This window comes from Saccopteryx leptura, chromosome 2 (genome assembly GCF_036850995.1).
Source record: "Saccopteryx leptura isolate mSacLep1 chromosome 2, mSacLep1_pri_phased_curated, whole genome shotgun sequence".
NCBI lineage: Eukaryota > Metazoa > Chordata > Mammalia > Chiroptera > Emballonuridae > Saccopteryx > Saccopteryx leptura.
Window position 1 is genome coordinate 359,290,828 of NC_089504.1, and position 19,370 is coordinate 359,310,197.

The 19,370-nt window shown below is 58.5% G+C and overlaps 1 protein-coding gene across 2 annotated transcripts in view; it reads right to left on the bottom strand.

The window, feature by feature from the left end:
* Positions 1 to 1,513: 1,513 nt before the first annotated feature.
* The window catches only part of LOC136392588 (phosphoinositide 3-kinase regulatory subunit 5), a 74,033-nt gene continuing 56,176 nt past the window's right edge, over positions 1,514 to 19,370 (bottom strand). Inside the window, exons 6-19 of one of the 2 annotated variants that reach the window (XM_066364859.1) lie at positions 16,208 to 16,277; positions 13,225 to 13,399; positions 12,480 to 12,633; positions 11,588 to 11,671; positions 9,980 to 10,697; positions 9,705 to 9,867; positions 9,252 to 9,377; positions 8,075 to 8,200; positions 7,800 to 7,893; positions 7,500 to 7,576; positions 5,134 to 5,227; positions 4,805 to 4,887; positions 4,142 to 4,254; positions 1,514 to 4,006 (exon numbers count right to left, since the gene is read on the bottom strand). In XM_066364859.1, coding sequence (XP_066220956.1) covers positions 3,859 to 4,006; positions 4,142 to 4,254; positions 4,805 to 4,887; positions 5,134 to 5,227; positions 7,500 to 7,576; positions 7,800 to 7,893; positions 8,075 to 8,200; positions 9,252 to 9,377; positions 9,705 to 9,867; positions 9,980 to 10,697; positions 11,588 to 11,671; positions 12,480 to 12,633; positions 13,225 to 13,399; positions 16,208 to 16,277 — 2,225 coding nt within the window. In that variant the 3' untranslated portion in view covers positions 1,514 to 3,858. Of the gene's footprint in view, positions 4,007 to 4,141; positions 4,255 to 4,804; positions 4,888 to 5,133; positions 5,228 to 7,499; positions 7,577 to 7,799; positions 7,894 to 8,074; positions 8,204 to 9,251; positions 9,378 to 9,704; positions 9,868 to 9,979; positions 10,698 to 11,587; positions 11,672 to 12,479; positions 12,634 to 13,224; positions 13,400 to 16,207; positions 16,278 to 19,370 lie in introns of both variants that reach the window. The other variant, XM_066364858.1, reaches the window with a different exon arrangement.

Consider the following 19,370-nt stretch of genomic DNA (forward strand, 5'->3'; position numbering starts at 1 on the left):
AGCTTCCACTCTCCACCCTGTGAGGACACAGTGAGAAGGTGGCCATCTGCAAACCGGGATGAGAGCCCTCACCAGGTACAGAATCCGCCAGCACCTTGATCTCGGACATCCCCGACCCAGGAACGGTGAGAGAACAGTTCTTTCTCTAGCTTTTTGAGATGTAAATGTAAATGATTAATTTTTAGCTATTGCTGCATTCTAAGGTATGCTTCATGGCAAACAATGTCCTCCTAAGCGTTACTATAGCACCCCAAGAAATCTGCTGTCCTATATTCATTACTAACCAGTTCAATATAGTCTCTAGCTTCCTTCTTTTACTTTATTTTTGACCGGTGAATTATTTAGGGATGTAGTACTTAATTCCCAAACAGTAAAAAACATTACTTTCTGGTAATGTTTTTTATTATTGATAGTTTAATTTCATTGCAGCCAGAGAACATACTTTGATTTGAATCATTTCAAATTTGATTATTCTACTTGTATGTAAAAGTAACGTGAATTCTGTTGTTTGGGCAACAGTGTTTGATTTCAAAGAGATCACATTTATTCATTGTTTTGTTCAGATCTCTATATCATGATTGAGTTTTTGTCTATTTGTCTGATCAGATATTGAGGCAGTGTGTTAAAGTCCTTCTCTGTGGCTGTGGAGATGTTCATTCTGTCCGTCTCTGCGTTAGAGTTTAAATGATTGTTACTGGGTGCATACAGAGTCGTGATTGTGTTGTCCTTTTGTTGGCTTGACTCCTTGATCTTTATCAAATGTCGCCCTTTATTTCTTGTACTGTCTCTCGCGTTAAACCCTCTGTCGGCTATTAGTGTAACACCGCTAGCATTTCTGGTCAGGTTTGCATAACCCTTTTGCCTTTAGCTTTTTTGTTGTTCTCAGATTTAAAGTGTGTCCCTTGTGAACAGTGTAAAAATTAAAAAAAAAATCATTGGACAATACTAGGTAGAGAATTCTAAGTTGACTGGGTTTTCCCCAACACTTTGAAGGTGTCATCTGGTTGTCTTCTGGCTTCTGTGTTTCTGCTGTGGAGAGAGATCTCAGTATAATTGTTCCTTTGAAGATAGGTGCATTTTTTTTCCTTTGGGCTATCTGTTATTTTTCATTACTCTTTTTCCCCAGGAGTTTGACAATGAGGTGCCTGTGTGCGTGTGCGGGTGTGTGTTTTAAAAAGTAAGCACCAGATTTTATTGGAATTTCATCATTTTTCCATTAATATTCTCTGTGTCAGGAGCCCATCCAGGGTACCATACTGCACTTAGTTTTCAGGCCTCCTCAGTGTGCTTTGGTCCTTCCTTGTCCTTCATGACACTAACTATCAAGGGGAGGACTGGTCTGATTACTTTGCAGAATGTCCCAGAGTCTGGGTGATCTGATATTTTCTTCATGATTAGACTAGGGTTATGGGATTTGGGGGGAAAAAAAATCAGAGGTGAAATGCTCTTCCCGCGGAATTTTGTTTTTATCCTGTGTAAGATTTGCTGAGTTTATTGAATCTATGAGTTGATGTGCTTCTTTAATTTTAGCCAGCTGAACGGTAGGAGAGACAGTGCCCGTCCCAAGTCCGGGACTTAGGGGCAGCACACGTCTCTGCTTACCTGTCCTGTGCTACCACTCTGGCCCAAGGTGCCTGAGAGACCCACCGCGCAGACCTGAACCCCACCTGCAGCTCGGAGTCAAGCCGCTCTGAGCCCAGCCCAGATCGAGGGATCCCTAGATGTCCCACGGATGCATGAGCAAGAATAAATAATCACGGCGTAGCCCACAGAGTAGGAGATGTGCTTTATTGTTTGCGGTAGCTAACTGATGCAGAGCCGGGGCGTCTCCTGTCCTTCCTCCTCCATCCCGAGCAGCTGTGTGTGGAGCCCGGTGCTTCCGTCCTTGCCCCAGATCACAGGCTCCTCCACCCCCACCCCTCGGCCTCCTTTCCTCTCCCTCCCCGTGACCCAGGTCTGAAAGCAGCTCGGATCCAGGGAGCCAGCACTGAGCTCTCACGTCCCTTCCTCTCAGCAGCCCGACAAGGCTTAAAGGGAACTGTGTCCCAGAAAATTTAAGCACAGATATACTTTCTACGGAGAGGAAAATTACAAAAAGATAAATAAAACAATCCCAAGAACCTTATTTCTGCTATATGTGAAGTGATTTATGTGAATCGCCCAAATAGCAGTTAATTACCAAATAATTCCAATTACTATGTCATTAAATACAAAATTAACAATAATATTAAATTCTTTCATTTATTCTTGAACCCCCATTGGTCCTGTAGTAGACAATCTTTTCCCACCACAAAAAATATAGAAAGGCTATGGCTGACCACTCTACGGAGCCCGGCCGGGACAGGGTGGGAATGGCGGTCCTGGGGAGGGGCCCGCTCTGTCCACTTCTCTCCGGGGGCAGTACTCTGGGCGGGGGCCTCATGGGCTCCTACAGGCCCGGAACCTTTGGACAGGAGTCCGAAGCAGGAGAAGGAGAGGAAGGAAGGGCTCTGTGCATGACCCCGCTGTCCACTTTCCTGGTTCCCCTCCTCGCCTCTATCAGCTCAGACCCGGGCCCCAAGCCCCGCCCTCCAAGCCCCGCCCTCCACACTGTCACCCTAGCCCACGTCTACTGCAGACTTCTGAAACGACACCAGCCGGGCAGTGCTGCACTGTTTGCTCTCTTGTCCTATCACCCGTGTCCCCTGGGTCCGGTTCTAAGCTCTGCAGAGCCTGGCACCCTGTTCTCTACTCCTCTGCGACCCTGCCCAGGCACCAGAAAGGAGCCAGTGAACTTGGGGCTGCAAGATGGTGCGTACTCTGTGCACCAGCCCAAGGAGTGAGATGGATGTGGGGGGGGCCCGCGGGCCAAGATGGGAGCGAAGGTGGCGAAGGCCAGGGGCACCCCAGCACCCCAGCAACCCACTTCCCACCTGGACTCAGGCGATTCCTCCTCCCCAGGGTAAAACCAACCGCTCCTTGCTGCCTCGGGCCTGGTGAATTGGGAAGGAGTGAATGGAGTGTCCCCGAGGCCGTGAGGGCACCCCAGGGCCAGAAGGGAGGTCAGCGTGCAGAGGGTAAGGCTGCTGACACGTCCTGAGCGCAGGCTATGGGCGAGCCACAGGGCCAGGCCCTTTGCAATGCCTTTCTAGCCCTTTAGGGAGGCTTTCTCTCCCCATCTTCGAGCCGAGGAAAGGGAGGCTCCATGTTAGTTATCTTCCCTCTGGTCGCTGGCCGAGACGGTCACTGAGCCGCAATGAATCTAAGCCTGTCCTGTCTCCCAAGGTCCTCCGATCTGGAAAGGGTCCCCAGAGGGGACGAGTCGGGGTCCTGACAGGAGACAGTGTTAGTGCTGGGTTTCAGAAGACCCAGGGAACTTGTGAGAGAGAAAGCATGTGTGTGCCTGGGTGTGTGTGTGTGTAAGAGAGACACACACACACAGAGACAGAGAGGTGGGGGCGGCACTGACGGTCAGGAAGGAGAGGCTCACCCGTTTCTAGAGTCGAGGGGACTGAGCTCTACACACAAACACTGTCCCATCTTTGACAAGGGAGAAGAGGCCTAAACCACAGCCCAGGGTACCAGGGCCTCTGATCGTTCTTCAAGAAAAAATACTCGACCATGCCAGAGGCCAGGGCCTTCAGAGATCAGCTCTCCTTTCTGCCCCAGGAGTCCGAGGGCTGTGTTTTGTCCCAGACTGAGCCCCAAGGTCCCAGAAACCACGAACACCCTGCCACCTGCTCAGCGCGGGGCCCACAGCAGGGCTCTGACCCGGCACAGGGCCATCTGATTCTCCACAAGGAGCGCGACCCCCACCGTCGACCATCTGGGGAGAGGAGGCTGCTTCTGGCGTTCTGTCCAGGCTGGGAGAGGCCCTCGCTAAGGCAGAGCTCCACTAAACGTCATGATGGGCAGGCAGAGGAGGGAGCAGAGGTCCGGTGTGGCCTGGGCCTGGGGGTGGGGGCCCCTCTGGGGTTCCGGGCCGAGGCTGCTCTTCTCTGGCTTGTAGCAAGGTGAGACCTCACACCTGCGGACAGGGCAGGAGTAAGGGGAGGCCTCCCTCCCTCCAGGGCCGCCAGGGCTCTGGGCGGGAACGCGCAGAAACGGACCATTTCCCTGGCCTCCCTTAGCTGAGGCAGAACGAGGGGCCCCTCTCTCCTACCGGACCACACTCTGCAGGATCTTCCTCTCGTCCTGGTCCAGACACACTGCAAAGGGGCAGTTGTTGGAGCCGATAATCTGGACCCTGTCCACTTTGATCTGCGATGTGCTAATCTGGAAGGAAGGCCCAGGTCAGTCAGTCCCCAGAGCCCTGGACACGGAGATAGATCCCAGCCCCGGAGAGTTCCTGCCCTTGGAGCTGCCCAGCCAGCTCTGGGGGGTAAGGGGGCAGTTTGTCCCTCAGTTCTCCAAGGCTGATGGCCAGCTCAGGGGTAGGGTCTGAGGACTCCATCAGGCCCTGGCTCCTCCCCAGCCTCTGTCCTCCTCTAAGGAGAAACTGCACCCCTCACTGCCCTCACAGTGGGAGCCCAGGGGTCCCCCACGGCCCGGGGTTCCCCAAGAGCCGCTCGAACTCAGACTCAGGGGACCCTTTCCACGTGCCCGTGCGCTCCTCCTCTTGACGCCCCACAGCACGCCACGGGAGGGCACACCCCGAACCACGCCCCTCACCCCTTCTCCTCCCACCCACACGGCCTGCAGCCCAGGGACACTCCTCCGCTCCCGCACACACACGTGTGCACACGCGCACACACACAGGTGCGCCCGCCCGCCCGGGCCGTCTCCTGCGGGTGCGGCTGCGGCTGCAGGGAGAGGGGGCCCTTACCTGGTTGAAGCCCTTCTTGGATTTGGGGTTTTGCCTCTTCACCACTTCGGTCAGGTGTAGCGTCAGGGCCTCCATGCTGGCGTCTGAAGGGCACCGGCAACTCAGGCCGGGCTCAGGGCCCCTCTCCGCCCACACCCCTGCGCCCCGCCCACACCTCCGCACCCCGCCCACACCCCCGCACCCCGCCCACACCTCCGCACCCCGCCCACACCTCCGCACCCCGCCCACACCCCCGCGCCCCGCCCACACCCCCGTGCCCGCCCACACCCCTGCGCCCCGCCCACACCTCCGCCCCGCCTACACCCCTGCGCCCCGCCCACCCCACTAACCCAGCTCCTCCTGCTTCCGGCAGGCCTTGTTGAGGTTGACGGAGGTGCAGACCTTCTCCATGTTGCTCCAGCGACTTCGCCCGCTGAACGCCCCCTGGAAAGGCAGCAAAGCCAGATGCCCTCTCACCTGGAGGCCCCGCTGCCTGCTGCCTGCTGCCTTCACTTCAAAGAGGCCCCAGGTCACCAGTGACAGGGAGCTGCCCGTCATCAGCACTCCCGGGAAGCTCTCTCATTCGCCCAGGTGTGCTGGCTTCTGCTTCTTCGCTAAGCACCCTGCCCTGGTATAGACCTTAGAGACCCCGGGGAGCGGCGTCATGTCACTGGCTTGGTCCATGGGCCAGCCTGTGACCGGGTCATAGGACCCAAGAGCTGAGAGCACCTCAAGGGGTGGTCTTGATGTGCTCCCGCTGAGCCCCCAGCGAGGAAGAGAGGGGCCCACGGGCTTGGAGTTCCTGGCAGAGCCCACTCAGAACTCCTCTTTGACTGGGGACCTCCCTATTGCCAAACCCAAGAGCATGTCTCAGTCCTTGGTCAGTCTCAAGGTCAGCCGACTTGACCTCACAGGAGAATTTCACTCTGTTTGCCCCCGGCCTCTCCTGGGCTTTGGTGGTGGCACACTCCTGGCTCTCCACCACCCTTCTGGCTGGGGCCTCTGCACGGCACAAGCCCTCCTCTGCCCCTGGTCACATGACACAGGTCTCAGGACCTTCTCCCGGGTCCTCCGCTCTCTGCACCCTGACTTCTCCATGAGGGGAACCTCAACCACCTAGACACCTATCTTCGTGTTTCATGGTTGAGTTCAGGCCCATCCGTCCGACTGCCTGTTCTGACTCCTTCCTTCCTCCTCTCGGGCACTCCAAACTCAGCGTGTCCCGTGTTCATGACCTGCGCCTGCTGCACCTGCGCTGCTTCTGAGAACGCGGTACTGGTAGCCGCAGCAGACTGCTCACAGCACCCACATACAGTTCCCACTTCTTTTCTTTCCTGGTGCTGGTTGCCCACATTTCTGTCTCGGAAAACACCAGAGCCTCCTATTGGCTTTGCCACATCCCCTGCGGACCCTTCCACTCTGTTTCCCACAGAGCTGCCAGAGGGAACTTCCAAACCTCAAATCTGATCATGTCACACACATGCGCAGCACTGCCCCCAGATTAAGCCCCTTCAAAGGATGCCCATTGCTCCTGGGACAGGACAGAACTCCCCTCCCCATAATCAAGGGCCTTGGTGTCCGGCCTGCCTGTCTCTTTAGCCTCACCTCATTACTTTTAATGTTCTGGTTCTCTTCCCCCTCGGGGCCTTTGAACGTGCTGTCTCCTTTGTCTGGAGAATACATCCCTCCCTTTTTAGCTTTAATTAATTCCCGGTTTCCTTTCCAATATCGACTCAATGTCTCTTCTCCAGGAGAAGCTCCCCTGACTGTCTCGGGTGAGTAATCGCCCTGGAGGATCTCACAGTGCCATGGGCCGCTCCTCCATCTGTTTGTCACGGTTGTCATTATACATCTGTGGGTCCATCTAACCAGTACCTGCTGTCTCCTCTAGGCTGTAAGCATTTTCTTCACTCTTGAGAACATACCTGTGCCTAGAATAACATCCGGGACAGAGCGGGTGTCTACCAAACACCTGGCACACAGCTCTCAGGGTCAGTCTCTGCTGCGCACCTCCACGGCCACCGAACGGAAAACCGCCCAGCATCACTGTCCCTCAGCCCTGCTATCGCCTGGTCAGTGCTCACGAGGCTGACACCGTCTTGGCCATTTCCCCGTTTCCTTGTTCCCTGTCCATCTCCTTCCTCTGAGGAAGCTAAAGGGAGGCGCTGCCTTCCCTGCTCCCCCTGCTTCCCCTGCCTGGCAGAGCCTGGCAGGAGTAGGTGCTCACGAATACCTTCTGAATGGTTGAAGGAAAGAAGGAAGAAAGAAGAGAAGGCAGGAGGACTCCCCCTTGGCGAGGTCAAGCCTCCCGTGGCCTGTACCCCAAGGTGTGACATGTTTAGAGACTCATGCCCTCTGGTGTGCTCATGGGCACCCCCTTCTTCTCCCACCTCAGAAGTCAGTTCACTCCCTCTCACGCCAGTCCCACCTCCCACGTGTCCAGCCGGGCACGCTAGCCCGCAGAGCATGACCTGTCCCTTGCTGGGCCTCTGAAAGCCCCACTCTTGTCCCACCCCTGCCCCTAGCCTGTGCCCAGGCCCTGACACTTCGTGGAAACTGCCGAGCACATTCAGGTGGGCAGGCAGAGAACGGGGGTGGAGGCCTTCTGCGGCCTTCCAGCTTAAAAACTGGGGCCCAGGGCCCTCGGTGTCCGGCTCTGGGTGGGGAGGGTCAGGAGCGGACCCCAGACGAGCGCGGGCCCCAGCGTCGGCCTTACCTTGCTGTAAACGATCTGTAGTGTCAGAGGGACGGCCTCCCGGTCCCCGTCAATGCCCAGCCTCTTGCTGCCAGGACCTGTGCCACACGCAGACAGACCCTTCCCTCAGCGTCACTTACAGACCCCGGGGCTCGGCCTACTCTCCCCCCTCTGGCCCTGCTTTCTGGTGACCCCAACTCTCCAGGGTCACACTGTCCCGGGACTCTGCTCCTCTGTGGTCCTACCTCCCAGGGCTTCACCCTGGGGCTGCACCTGCCCCCACACCCCACCTGCCTCCCCCAGGACGTGGGCGGCACTCACCTGAAGCCTTGATGGCTCGGGTGGTAGCAGAGTGACCCAGCTCCAGGGACTGAATGAAGATCTCCGTGGTCTTCTTGCCGGTGATGAAGGTCAGCTGGAGAGGGCAGGACCTGAGCATCAGGGTGGAAACCCCCAGGCTCTTCCGGCACAGGGCGGGGGGCTGGGCGCTGCCACGGGGTGGGGACAGGACTCGCAGGCCCAGCCAGGCACAGGCTGGGCCCTGGCGATGCCGAGGGAGGGGGCAGCAGGGGGCGGCAGTGCAGAGGGCAGCTTACCTCTGTCTGATAGACCTGCAGCAGCACCGGCCGCGCAGCAAAGCGGCAGTAATAGAGCAGCATGTCGGCCAGGATGGGCAGCGAGGTGGGGGAGCCGTCCAGGGGCCGCGAGTCCGCCTTCAGGGACTGCTGGGTAGGGGGGGCCGAGTCAGAGGGACGGGTGCCCCGGGAACGGGAGACAGAGCAGCATGAGGGGAAGGAGGGACGTGCACACACGTGCAGAGCAGAGAGACTCAGAGGGAGAGAGCAGGGGAGGGGCACCAGACCAGAGCAGGAGGCAGAGGGACGGGTGCCCAGGAGCGGGACACAGAGCAGCATGAGGGGAAGGAGGGACGTGCACACACGTGCAGAGCAGAGAGACTCAGAGGGAGAGAGCAGGGGAGGGGCACCAGACCAGAGCAGGAGGCAGAACCGTCAGAGGGACGGGTGCCCGGGAGCGGGAGACAGAGCAGCATGAGGGGAAGAGAGGGACATGCACACAGGTGCAGAGCAGAGAGACTCGGAGGGAGAGAGCAGGGGAGGGGCACCAGACCAGAGCAGGAGGCAGAACCGTCAGGGAGCACCGCGGCCGGCCTCCACAGCTCTCCCTAGCCCCGCACGGGCCGCCAGGAAGGCCTCTGGCGGAGCTGGACGGAGCTGAGTCGAGTTGAAGATGGGGGCTGCAGCCTAAGGTCCCCTGGATGCTCCTGAGGACCCTCCCTGTCCCTGGGGCGACCCCACCCTTGCCCCCTGGTGCCCTGTGTTCAGGTTCAGTCCTGCTTCCCACCTACTCTCTCTGCTCATTTCCAAGTGCGTCCCGGTCCTCTATGGAGCCCTGTGCTCTGCTCATTTCCAAGTGCGTCCCGGTCCTCCATGGAGCCCTGTGCTCTGCTCATTTCCAAGTGCGTCCCGGTCCTCCATGGAGCCCTGTGCTCTGCTCATTTCCAAGTGCGTCCCGGTCCTCCATGGAGCCCTATACTCTGCTCATTTCCAAGTGCCTCCCGGTCCTCCATGGAGCCCTGTGCTCTGCTCATTTCCAAGTGCCTCCCGGTCCTCCATGGAGCCCTGTGCTCTGCTCATTTCCAAGTGCCTCCCGGTCCTCCATGGAGCCCTATGCTGGACCCCCCCCCCCAGCCTTCTAAGCGAGGCCCAGTGCCCACAGCCAGCGGCCTCCGCTCCCCACCCCGGGGCCACTCACCTGGCACAGGACTTCCGGGGGCAGGTGCATGAGGCCCAGCACGTTGCGCTCGTACCAGGGGTCCAGCATGCCGAGGTAGTGAGAGATATCGTTGGTGCTCTCCTCCCACTGGGCCGCGCCCAGCTCCTGAGACAAGGGCCCGAGTCAGTCCCTGCTTCCCGGGAGGGCTGCCACACTAGCCCCAGGGCCTGGGGTGGCCCTGCAGCCCTAATCTGAGCTTCTCCCCGCCCTCTGACACGCCTGACAACTTCCAGTCTGTGTCATTCAGCAAAAGGCCACCCTCAGGTGCAGGGCAAGGATCACTCCTGGGAGCGAGGGCCATGCCAAAGGACGTGCCCTGTAAACACAAGTGACTGATTCTGGTGACTTCCCATCAGCTCCCTGTCAGGACACTGGAACCTGCTCTTGTCTTGACTTCTTTCCCACCCATTTGGTCCAGGGTCGGGGACATACTGCGGGGCTGGCGTGCCTCGGGGAGTCCGTGGGCAGTGGGGCTGTCTGGCTCGGCGGGGCCGGGCAGGTGCCGGAGCTGGTCCCCTGGCCTCGCTTCACAGGCACGTAGAAGAACTGAAGCTTGAAGAACCGTGTGAGGAGGGGGTGATTGTTCTCCAGCCGCCTGGGAACCGGGAGACGGTGAGAGGAGCACGTGGGTCCCGGTCGGCCCCAAGCCTCGAGCTGCAGACCCCGCCGCCCAGGGCAGGGCCATGCACTCCTATTCCGGCTCTTACCGCAGGTCGCTGTACGCCCGAGCGACCTTCCCCGAGATCCGGTCGGAGCCGAAGACCACGACACGTAGTGTGGAAGCCTTGGGGTCCTCGTCCCCGCTCAGGAAGGGGCGGCGGCGCCGGTGGCGCGCGGCGGGGGCCAGGAGCCAGCTGGGCAGCTGGGCGCAGAGCTTGGGCTGGGGCAGGGAGCGGGAGCGCTGGGCCCGCGCGGGGGGCAGCGGCGGGCTGTCCAGGGGGCCGCACAGGCTCCCCGCCCGCCGCAGGGGCTGCGCTGGGTCCGAGCCGCCCTCCAGGCCCCGGGAGTCCCTTCGCAGCACCAACTGGCTGGTGCTCTTGAAAAGCTTATAGATCCTGTTGAACTTCTGCCCGGGCCGGCGGTGGCCTCGGCGTACCCGACTGCCCGGCCCCTTGGGCCACTCCGAGGCGCTCTCTTCGCTGTCCTCCACGTAGCCACTGTCCATGCCGTCCGAGAGGCCCGAGACGAAGGAGGTCAGCAGCTGGCGGGAGAGGGCGGCCCCGCAGGCCTGCGAGGAGGCGAGGGACAGGGCGGAGTCCCCGGAGGCCTCCGAGCAGCTGGAAAGCAGGGAGTCCCTGTTGGCGCCCTGCCCGTCCGTTTCCAGGTCCTCTTCCTCCTCCTCCTCCTCCTCCTCCTCCTCGTCGTCCCCCAGGGTCCCTGGCTGGAGCAGCTCCTGTTCCTTGAGCAGGATTTCCTGCAGGATGTCTGCAGGGAAGCAAGGGAAGGCCCCGGCTGGGGGTCTGGGCCCCTGGAACCCCCCTTGCTCACCTTTGGGAGGGGCGACAGGTTCAGACAGAATGGGCTTGGGGAGAAGCCGGCAGGAGGGTCGAGACCCGCCCAGAACTCAGGGCGCTGCCCTCTGCTCAGCCTAGAGCCTGCTCGGGTGTGTGTGTGTGGGGGGGCACCAGGGGCTGCCACACAGGCCGGGAGGGGAAGAGGGCCCACACGGGGTGGGGCGGTGTCGGGGGCTGCCACACAGGCCGGGAGGGGAAGAGGGCCCACACGGGGTGGGGCGGTGTCGGGGGCTGCCACACAGGCCGGGAGGGGAAGAGGGCCCACACGGGGTGGGGGCGTGGGGGGCGCCGCTTCTGCTCGGGTGTGTGTGTGGGGGGGCATCGGGGCTGCCACACAGGCCGGGAGGGGAAGGGGGCCACACGGGGTGGGGGCGTGGGGGGCGCCGCTTCTGCTCGGGTGTGTGTGTGGGGGGGCATCGGGGCTGCCACACAGGCCGGGAGGGGAAGAGGCCCAAAGGGGGTGGGGGCGTGGGGGGCGCCGCTTCTGCTCGGGTGTGTGTGTGTGGGGGGGCATCGGGGCTGCCACACAGGCTGGGAGGGGAAGGGGGCCCACACGGGGTGGGGGCGTGGGGGACGCCGCTTCTGCTCAGGTGTATGTGTGGGGGGGGGGGCATCGGGGCTGCCACACAGGCCAGGAGGGGAAGGGGGCCCACACGGGGTGGGGGCGTGGGGGACGCCGCTTCTGCTCGGGTGTATGTGTGTGGGGGGGGCATCGGGGCTGCCACACAGGCTGGGAGGGGAAGGGGGCCCACACGGGGTGGGGGCGTGGGGGCACCGCTAGGGCCCTGGGCCGCCCCTTACCAAAGCTGTCCTGGTTCCAGCTGTAGCTGTAGCACCTGGCGACGGGGATGGGGAAGGTGCGCAGCTTGCAGGGCTTCGCGGGGTCTGTGAGAACAGGGCGGGCGGAGGGTGAGGCCTGGGAGGCAGCCTGCAGGTGGGCCAGCCCGGGGTCCCTCGTCTCGGAGAAGAGCCCGGAGTCGGGAGAGGACTGGCCCGGCCCCGAAGCTGGGTGGGCCGAGGCCGAGCTGGGAGCTGGGATGCCCGCCTTGTTGCCAGGGCCTTCCTTCACGGGCGCCACGTGGACGCCATGCCCTCTACAAGCTGTGTAAACGCGGCAAAGTCACAGACTTTGAGCCTCGATTTACAGGGTCCAAACAGGAAAACAATGGCACTGTCTCTCCAGGTGTTGTGAGAAATATTATGTCCCTTCCTCTAGACTGAGCTGTGGAGAGGAAGTTCCCAGGCTCCTTGGGGTGAAGGGTGGCCATGTGACAAAAGTGGGCGGAGGGGCCCCATGTCGATGTGATGCGTGCAGCTTCCCTATTATCTTCAGGGTAAAAAGAAAGCCCCTTGAGCGTCTACGGCCACGCCACCCTGAACGCGCCCGATCTCGTCTGATCTCGGAAGCTAAGCAGGGCCGGGCCTGGTTAGTACTTGGATGGGAGAAAGCCCCTTGCCCTTGATTAGCGCCCTCTTTCCCTCTTCCCACGAGCCACCACATGATGGCAACCTAACCCTAACCGTGCAGGCGGGAACAAGGCACCCATGGGGCCGGAGGAGCAATGAGATGCTGAAGACCATGGGTCCCTGGGCGACTGCGTGGAGCAGAACCACCCATCCAACCTGGACCGCTCACCGTGGGGGCCAGCGGAGACGAGGGGGAGAGTGGGCCCCACAACCTCAAGAGGCTCACCTAAGACACCAGGGAAACCGGCTTTCTCTCCCACCGCCTGCAGCTTGGCCCTGAGCCACTGCCGGGCCTCGGCAGAGTCCCTGATGTGGCACGCCGTCTCCTGGGCCTCCGCAGTCTCCGTGAAGATGTCCTCGAGCTCTGCCAAGGTCTTGGACTGGAACCCCGGGAGGAGAAAGGCTTGCTCCGGCACCACACGGCCTGGCTGCCTGCCGTCTCCACTGCCCAGGGTCTTACTGAGGGCGGCAGGGACCCATCCCCTGCCCAGCCTCCTCATCACCGGTCTCTACCCGGAGACCAGGGAGCCAGGCTGCCCCCGCCCCTGCCCCCCATCTCAGGAAATGCTCACAACAGAAAGCCAGAGCACTACAGAGTGGGGACGGACTTCAGAGCTCACCCCTGCAGCCCAGAGGGGAAGGGGCGGTCCAAGGCCACATGACGGGCCCGTCACAGAGCTAGGGCTAGAAACCAGGCCTCCCAGCTTCAGTCTAAATCTCCTGCCTCTGAAGCTCCGTGCCCACCCACCCTGGGCAGGACCCAGCACGTAAGAAACCATCCTGACGAGCCCAGCCCTCCAGCCCCTGCCCGCCATGTCTCTCAGGGCCGGGGTGGGGGTGGGGGTGGGGTGGGGAGGCCAGCGCAGCCTGGAGATAGGGCACTAAGATGGAGAAGAGAGGAGACCCTGCCTCTCCGGGGAAGCGCTCTGCCAGAAGGGGGCAGTGTTGGGCTTCAGGCCCCAGACACATACCTGCAGCCTGGAGTGCAGGCCTGGGAGGTCACAGTGCACCCCAAAGGTGGCCTGGAAGGCGTGTAGGAGCAGGGTGATGTAGGCACCGTGGGGCGAGAGCCCCGGCGTGCTCAGCTTGTTGGCCACGGCGAGGAACTCCGCCTGCACCTCCACGGGGTTCAGCAACAGCACAGTCCTGGGGGCGGAGAAGAGCGGCTGCGGGCACTGGGGGCACAGCCACCTCACACACCGGGGCTGCGACCCGGTCCGGGGCCCCCTGACAGCCAGGCAGGCCTGAGGCCAGGACACGGGGGCGGTGGGCTCAAGGGTCCCAGTTTCATGAGAAAAGTTCACGGTCTACCTTTGAGCAGTGTTTGCTCAAAGTTTTTTTTCCAAAGACCTTTTAAAAACTGAACTTTCAAAAATAAATTTTATCTTCATTTTTATATAAATATCTTTTTTTTACAGGATGTCTGAATGGATACGGGATTACTCAAAAGAGGACTGTGTTTTTGGTGAGATGACTTGAAGCCGGGAGATCATTTAGGGGAGGGAACAGCAAGGCAGACAGATGCCGGGGTGCAGGGTGGCCTGAAACTTCAGTCCGTGCCCCACTCCTCAAGACAAGGGTTGTGTGGATGGTGGCACCCGCCAGGAGGAAGGGGGACCAAGTCAGGGCTGCATCTGAGCCCTCTGCTCCCAGCGGACGCCTTTCCTAATGTGCCGAAGCCGTCACACAGGCTCCGGGAGCTGGGACAGTGTGTGTCGAGCTGCGTCCTCCTGCTGCACCCTGGACCCCTCCTGGGCGCCAGTGTTGAAGTGAGTGTATCATGAAAATTTCAAACAGACACACACACTAAGCGAGGAGCGTGCACCCCGAGGGTGCCGATCACCCAGTTAACGGTTACCAACACAAGGCTGTTCTCACTTCGCCCACACCAACCCTTGTCACTGAGTTTTCTCAAAGTGTGTTCGAGCCAGCACGGTGTCGTTATGGCTGCGAATGCGTTAGCACAGACCACTCCTGTCCACTCTTACTCTCTCGCCCATCGTGCTGGGTTTAAACCCGGTGCAAAGAGTCACCAGGCCAGTGGCGTTGCCTCCGTCTGGTCTCTGTGGACACGTGTCCGGAGCTGGGCCCTGGGCTTGGCAGCAGGTGCCGTCAGGGTCATCATTTGGAGGAAGCTATTTTTTTTGTTTGTATTTTTTTTTTCTGAAGTTGGAAATGGAAGTTGGAAATGGAGACAGACTACCACATGCGCCCGACCAGGATCCACCTGGCACGCCCACCAGGGGGCGATGCTCTGCCCATCTGGGGCGTCGCTCTGTTGCAACCAGAGCCATTCTAGTGCCTGAGGCGGAGGCCATGGAGCCATCCTCAGCGCCCGGGCCAACTTTGCTCCAATGGAGCCCTGGCTGCGGGAGGGGAAGAGAGAGACAGAGAGGAAGGAGAGGGGGAAGGGTGGAGAAGCAGATGGGCGCTTCTCCTGTGTGCCCTGGCCGGGAATCGAACCTGGGACTCCTGCACGCCAGGCTGACACTCTACCACTGAGCCAACTGGCCAGGGCTGGGGGAAGCTATTTTTGATTTCTCTCTTTATAAGAGGAAGGGGGCTGGCTCACGTCGGCAGCCCTGAACCAAGCCCCTCTCCTTCTCGGAGGGCTCGATCGTTGCTTCCATAGACACGTGCCGGTCCGGTATGTGTGGGACCTGACCAGCTATGCCTGTGCCTTTGCCACCTGCTCACTTTCTCTGCTGAAAAACTCACCATCATTCCCAACTTGCAGAAACCAGAAGGGAAGTCACTTCTCAGCTCTAAGAGCTTTCTACTCACCTCTCTGCACTTCAGTCCCCTGACTTCAAAAGAACACCTTTTCCATTTCCAGGTTAACGTGAGGATCGGAGGACAGAACGATAGTGATCGTGTTGCCCAAAGCTCAGTAAGTGCCGGGAAGATGGTGAATCGTCACCGTCCACCCACCTCAGCCGCTGGGAGGTATCTTGTTTACTTAAGTCCTTCTGTCTCTCTCAAAACTTACCACAGGCTTTTTTGTTTGGTTTTGACCTAGAAGGGACTGGACAGATGTCTGCCCATTGCTGTGAGTGTGCAGCGACCCCCTGGGACTGAGGATGGGGTGACTGGGGTGACTATAGTTTCTGCTGGCAGAGGCTGGAGTCTGGGCTCCCAGGTGTCCAGGCGAGACGGCACCCACATGCTTGATCTGCCACAGGTGCCCTGGAATGGGGGCTTCTTTTCTAGTGTTTGTCCAACCGCAGGCCGGGACCCATGAGTAGGTAGGGAAATCAATTTGGGGAGACACAGTCAGAATTCTCTTTTAAATAAAATGGAGTAGAATGGGACGGAGCCCGTGCTAGGGGGTAAGGGCAAGTTTTGTTTCATGAAACTTATTCTAGCTGTGTGTGTGTGTATGTGTGTGTGTGTGTGTGTGTGTGTGTGTGTGTGTACATGCATGTCAGGCTGTCATATCAAATGAGTTTTTTTGTTACAGATTCTGGCCAAAAATGTTTGAAAAATGCTCTTTTCATAACAGGCAGAAAGTCACTGTGGAAAGAGCAGGGGATTTTGAGCAAGACTGAGGTTCAAATCCTGGCTCACTTACTAGCTGTGTGACCTTGGGGAAGTTACTTGACCTCTCTGACCTCCAGTTTCTTCATCTGGAAAGAGGGGTAGAGTAAGCTCATAGGTGCCTAGCACCTTGCATGATCAGTGCGGGTGGTTATTAACCCTTTTTTTTTCTCCCAGTCTCAGACCTGCTCAGGAATCTGATGGAAGACCCTCAGCCCAGAAAAGTGACTCTGTGCACAAAACGTCACCAGCAATTCCAGGGGTTTCCAGGAATTGTGGCTTGGGGGGTGTGTGTGCAGTGATGAAGGGAATGCCGGATGCGCGGGGTGGGGTGGTGCACCAGTGGTGAAACAGTGGGGGAGGCGTCCCCTCCCTTCCCGCACCCCCCAGTCTGTTCCTCCCTCCCAGGACACTCACACTGTGGAGCTGCGGTGACGCCGAATGGGTAGACCCTGCTCAGCCCTCACCAGCCGCTGGTAGGAGATTCCTACGCAAACAGACAGACAGACAGACAAATAAACAGTTCACTAGCTGTTCCTTCAGCAAGCATGGCCCTGCACCTCCCAGGGAGCCTGGCACCGGACTTTTCAGTTGGGAGTTCCCAGATGAGGTTCAGGACATGGGCAGATTAGACCTGAGCTCTACAGGGCCGTTCACAGAATGAGGCCCAGGCCCCACCGTGGCTCGAGCCACCTTGCAAAGCTTTGCTCTTCGTGGACTGCGGGCAGAGCACCCCAAAAGGAGAGCCGAGGCCGGGTCCCCTGCCGTCCAGCTGTCCCTGGTTCTGGCCGCTGCTCCCGGTCTCAGCCCCGGGGCCCTGCGGCGGGCACGGCGGGCACCCTGGACTGTTCACTGAGTCTGGCACCTCCCGCAGCTCTCTCCCACCCCTTGGTGGCTTGGCCTGGCTCCCCACAGCTTCTCGGGGACCACGGTCCTGCCTGCTGTCCCTTTCCGACTGAGCCTCTGCACCACAGCCCCCACGCCTCCCAGCCTTCCTCTTGGGCCTCCTCCACCTTTCTTCCTCCTCTGACTTCAAATGTGCAGAGAAGAAGTGAGCGGAAGGGTTTTCATTTTCTTTCCCTGCAACTTGGCTCAGTTCTGCAGCGGAAAGCTAGACAGACAGTCCCGTGCGGATTCAGTCCCAGGCCAGCGCCAGGCTCTGCAGGGGGTTAAACATTGCCCCCTCCTCCTGACAGGGGTAAGAGGAGCAGGCAGCAGGGAGTGGAGGTGGCGGGCAGCAGGGCCCCCCTAGACCGAGTGTGAGCTGGGAGCAGGAGGCGATCCCCTCGGAAAGGGCAAAGCCAGGATGAGGGTCTCCGACAGCTGTGAAAAGAAGGAGGGGCCATGATTTCTGTTCAGTACATGGAAGAAAATGACCAATTTATGCTATTCTAATTTAGCACCTGATTGCCTTGATTTAGGCCCTTTTGTTTGATGTTTCTTCTGTGTAATTGTGACATGCTTAGATGTTAAGGTTCTATCTATTTTGATAGGAAAGTCCCAAGCATTGACTATTTACTGTGGGGACTTGGAAAGCTGGTGGCCACTCACATACACAACAGGAAAAGACTCCCCTTGTTGCCCCACTCGAGTCCCCCCAGAAAATGTTGTAGTGGACAGGAACGCCCGCCCCCACAGGCTCCCCGAGGAAGAACACTCAGACAAACAGTCTTCTCTTGACTGTCCGCATGGGTAACCCACACCCCAGGGACTCTTGACCTCACCTCCCATTCTGCCTCTATTGACGAGGCCACACAGCTGGCCACACCCTGGGGGGGGGGCGGAATACAGCAAGGTGGCTCTCCCTCCATGTCAGGGTTCCTTCCACATGCCAACCATCGACTGACTTCCAATCCCACTGCCCCCTCAAACTGACCCCTGAAGTCACAAAACCCAACGCCTCAACCTTATCATCATTCTCCTTGAATTGTCATTGGTGTTTTTTTTTTTGACTCTTTGATACTGTTGACCACGGTCTCCTTGAAGCTCCCTCTTCCCCATTTGTTTCCACAACACAGACCATCCTGTCACATCTTCTATTTCTCTACCTGCTTTTTGTCTGAGGGTACCTTAATCGTTGCATTTGGGGAGTGCGGCACAGTTAGAGCTGAGAGCTGCTTTACATCAGCTATGCTGACTCGTGTTACCTTGCCGTGCACCTGATTTGGCTGCTGGGGGACTTTTAGGAGGACACCTGTGCCCCTGGCACACCCTCGCCCTAAGGGAGTTATTTCCAGAGCTGAATATTCTAGAGACCAACAGTTCCCAAGTGAAGAACAGAGCATCAGATGAAACTCCAGCACCTCCTGCCCCCTCCCCCATATGTTTTTTAAGACATTAAAACAATGCTTTTTTTTTGCCTGACCAGGCAGCGGCGCAGTGGATAGAGCGTTGGACTGAGATGCAGAGGACCCAGGTTCGAGACCCCAAGGTCGCCAGCTTGAGCGCGGGCTCATCTGGTTTGAGCAAAAGCCCACCAGCTTGAACCCAAGGTCGCTGGCTTCAGCAAGGGGTTACTCGGTCTGCTGAAGGCCCGCGGTCAAGGCACATATGAGAAAGCAATCAATGAACAACTAAGGTGTTGCAACGCGCAATGAAAAACTAATGATTGATGCTTCTCATCTCTCTCCATTCCTGTCTGTCTGTCCCTGTCTATTCCTCTCTCTCTGACTCACTCTCTGTTTCTGTAAAAAATAAAAAATAAATGTTTTTTTTTAAGACATTAAAAAAAAAACCCTGGTAGGAGGCACCCAGGGTTGTCACAGTGGTCTCACGAACATTCCAGACCAGGCTTCCCTCATCTTTTGCTCCACCGTCCTTAGCAGGAGACATCGTCCGCAAGGTCATTGCATTGTCTAAGTGGCTGCTAGAGCGCCGGCCATCATGTCCTCATTCCAGTTAACGGAAAGGAGGAAGTCGGGGTTACAAAAGGTTTAAGCCACCGTGGTTTTAGGCTTTCTTTTATAGGCAGCTGACCCCTCCTAGCTGATCACACCCTGTGATTTCTGGAACCGCTGCCCCCCCCCCGCCCCCGCCGCCTTCCCCAGAGACTCCCCCTATGATATTGGGGGAGAAATAGATACGTGTACTTGTTTATATATGTATATGTTCATCCTCAGTTCCTGCGACAGAGCTCCTGAAATCGTTGTAATTTCCTGAGTGATTGGGCAAGAGGAGCATCTTTTCTTATTTATAACAAGCCCCTTTCCACTGGACCTGAGTTTATGCTAATGAGGTGGCTCTTGATGGGTCCCCAGATAGCTTCCTGTGGAGGGACTGCTCACCCTTCGGAACCAACCATGTGACTGTTAGAACTCTCAGCCCTCCCACAGCAACCTATAGAGATTGAGCCAATCAACAGCCAAGATTTAATCAGTCATGTCTGCTTAAATAGAACTCCCACCAAACCCCTGAGCAACGGGGTTCAGAGAGCTTCCACGCTGGTGAATGCATCCACACTCCAGGAGGGTTGTGCACCCCACCTCCATAGGGACAGCGACTCCTACATTCAGGACCCTTCCAGACTTCTCCCTAGAAGTCCCTCTTCATGTGGCTGTTCATCTGTGTCCTTCATAAGAAA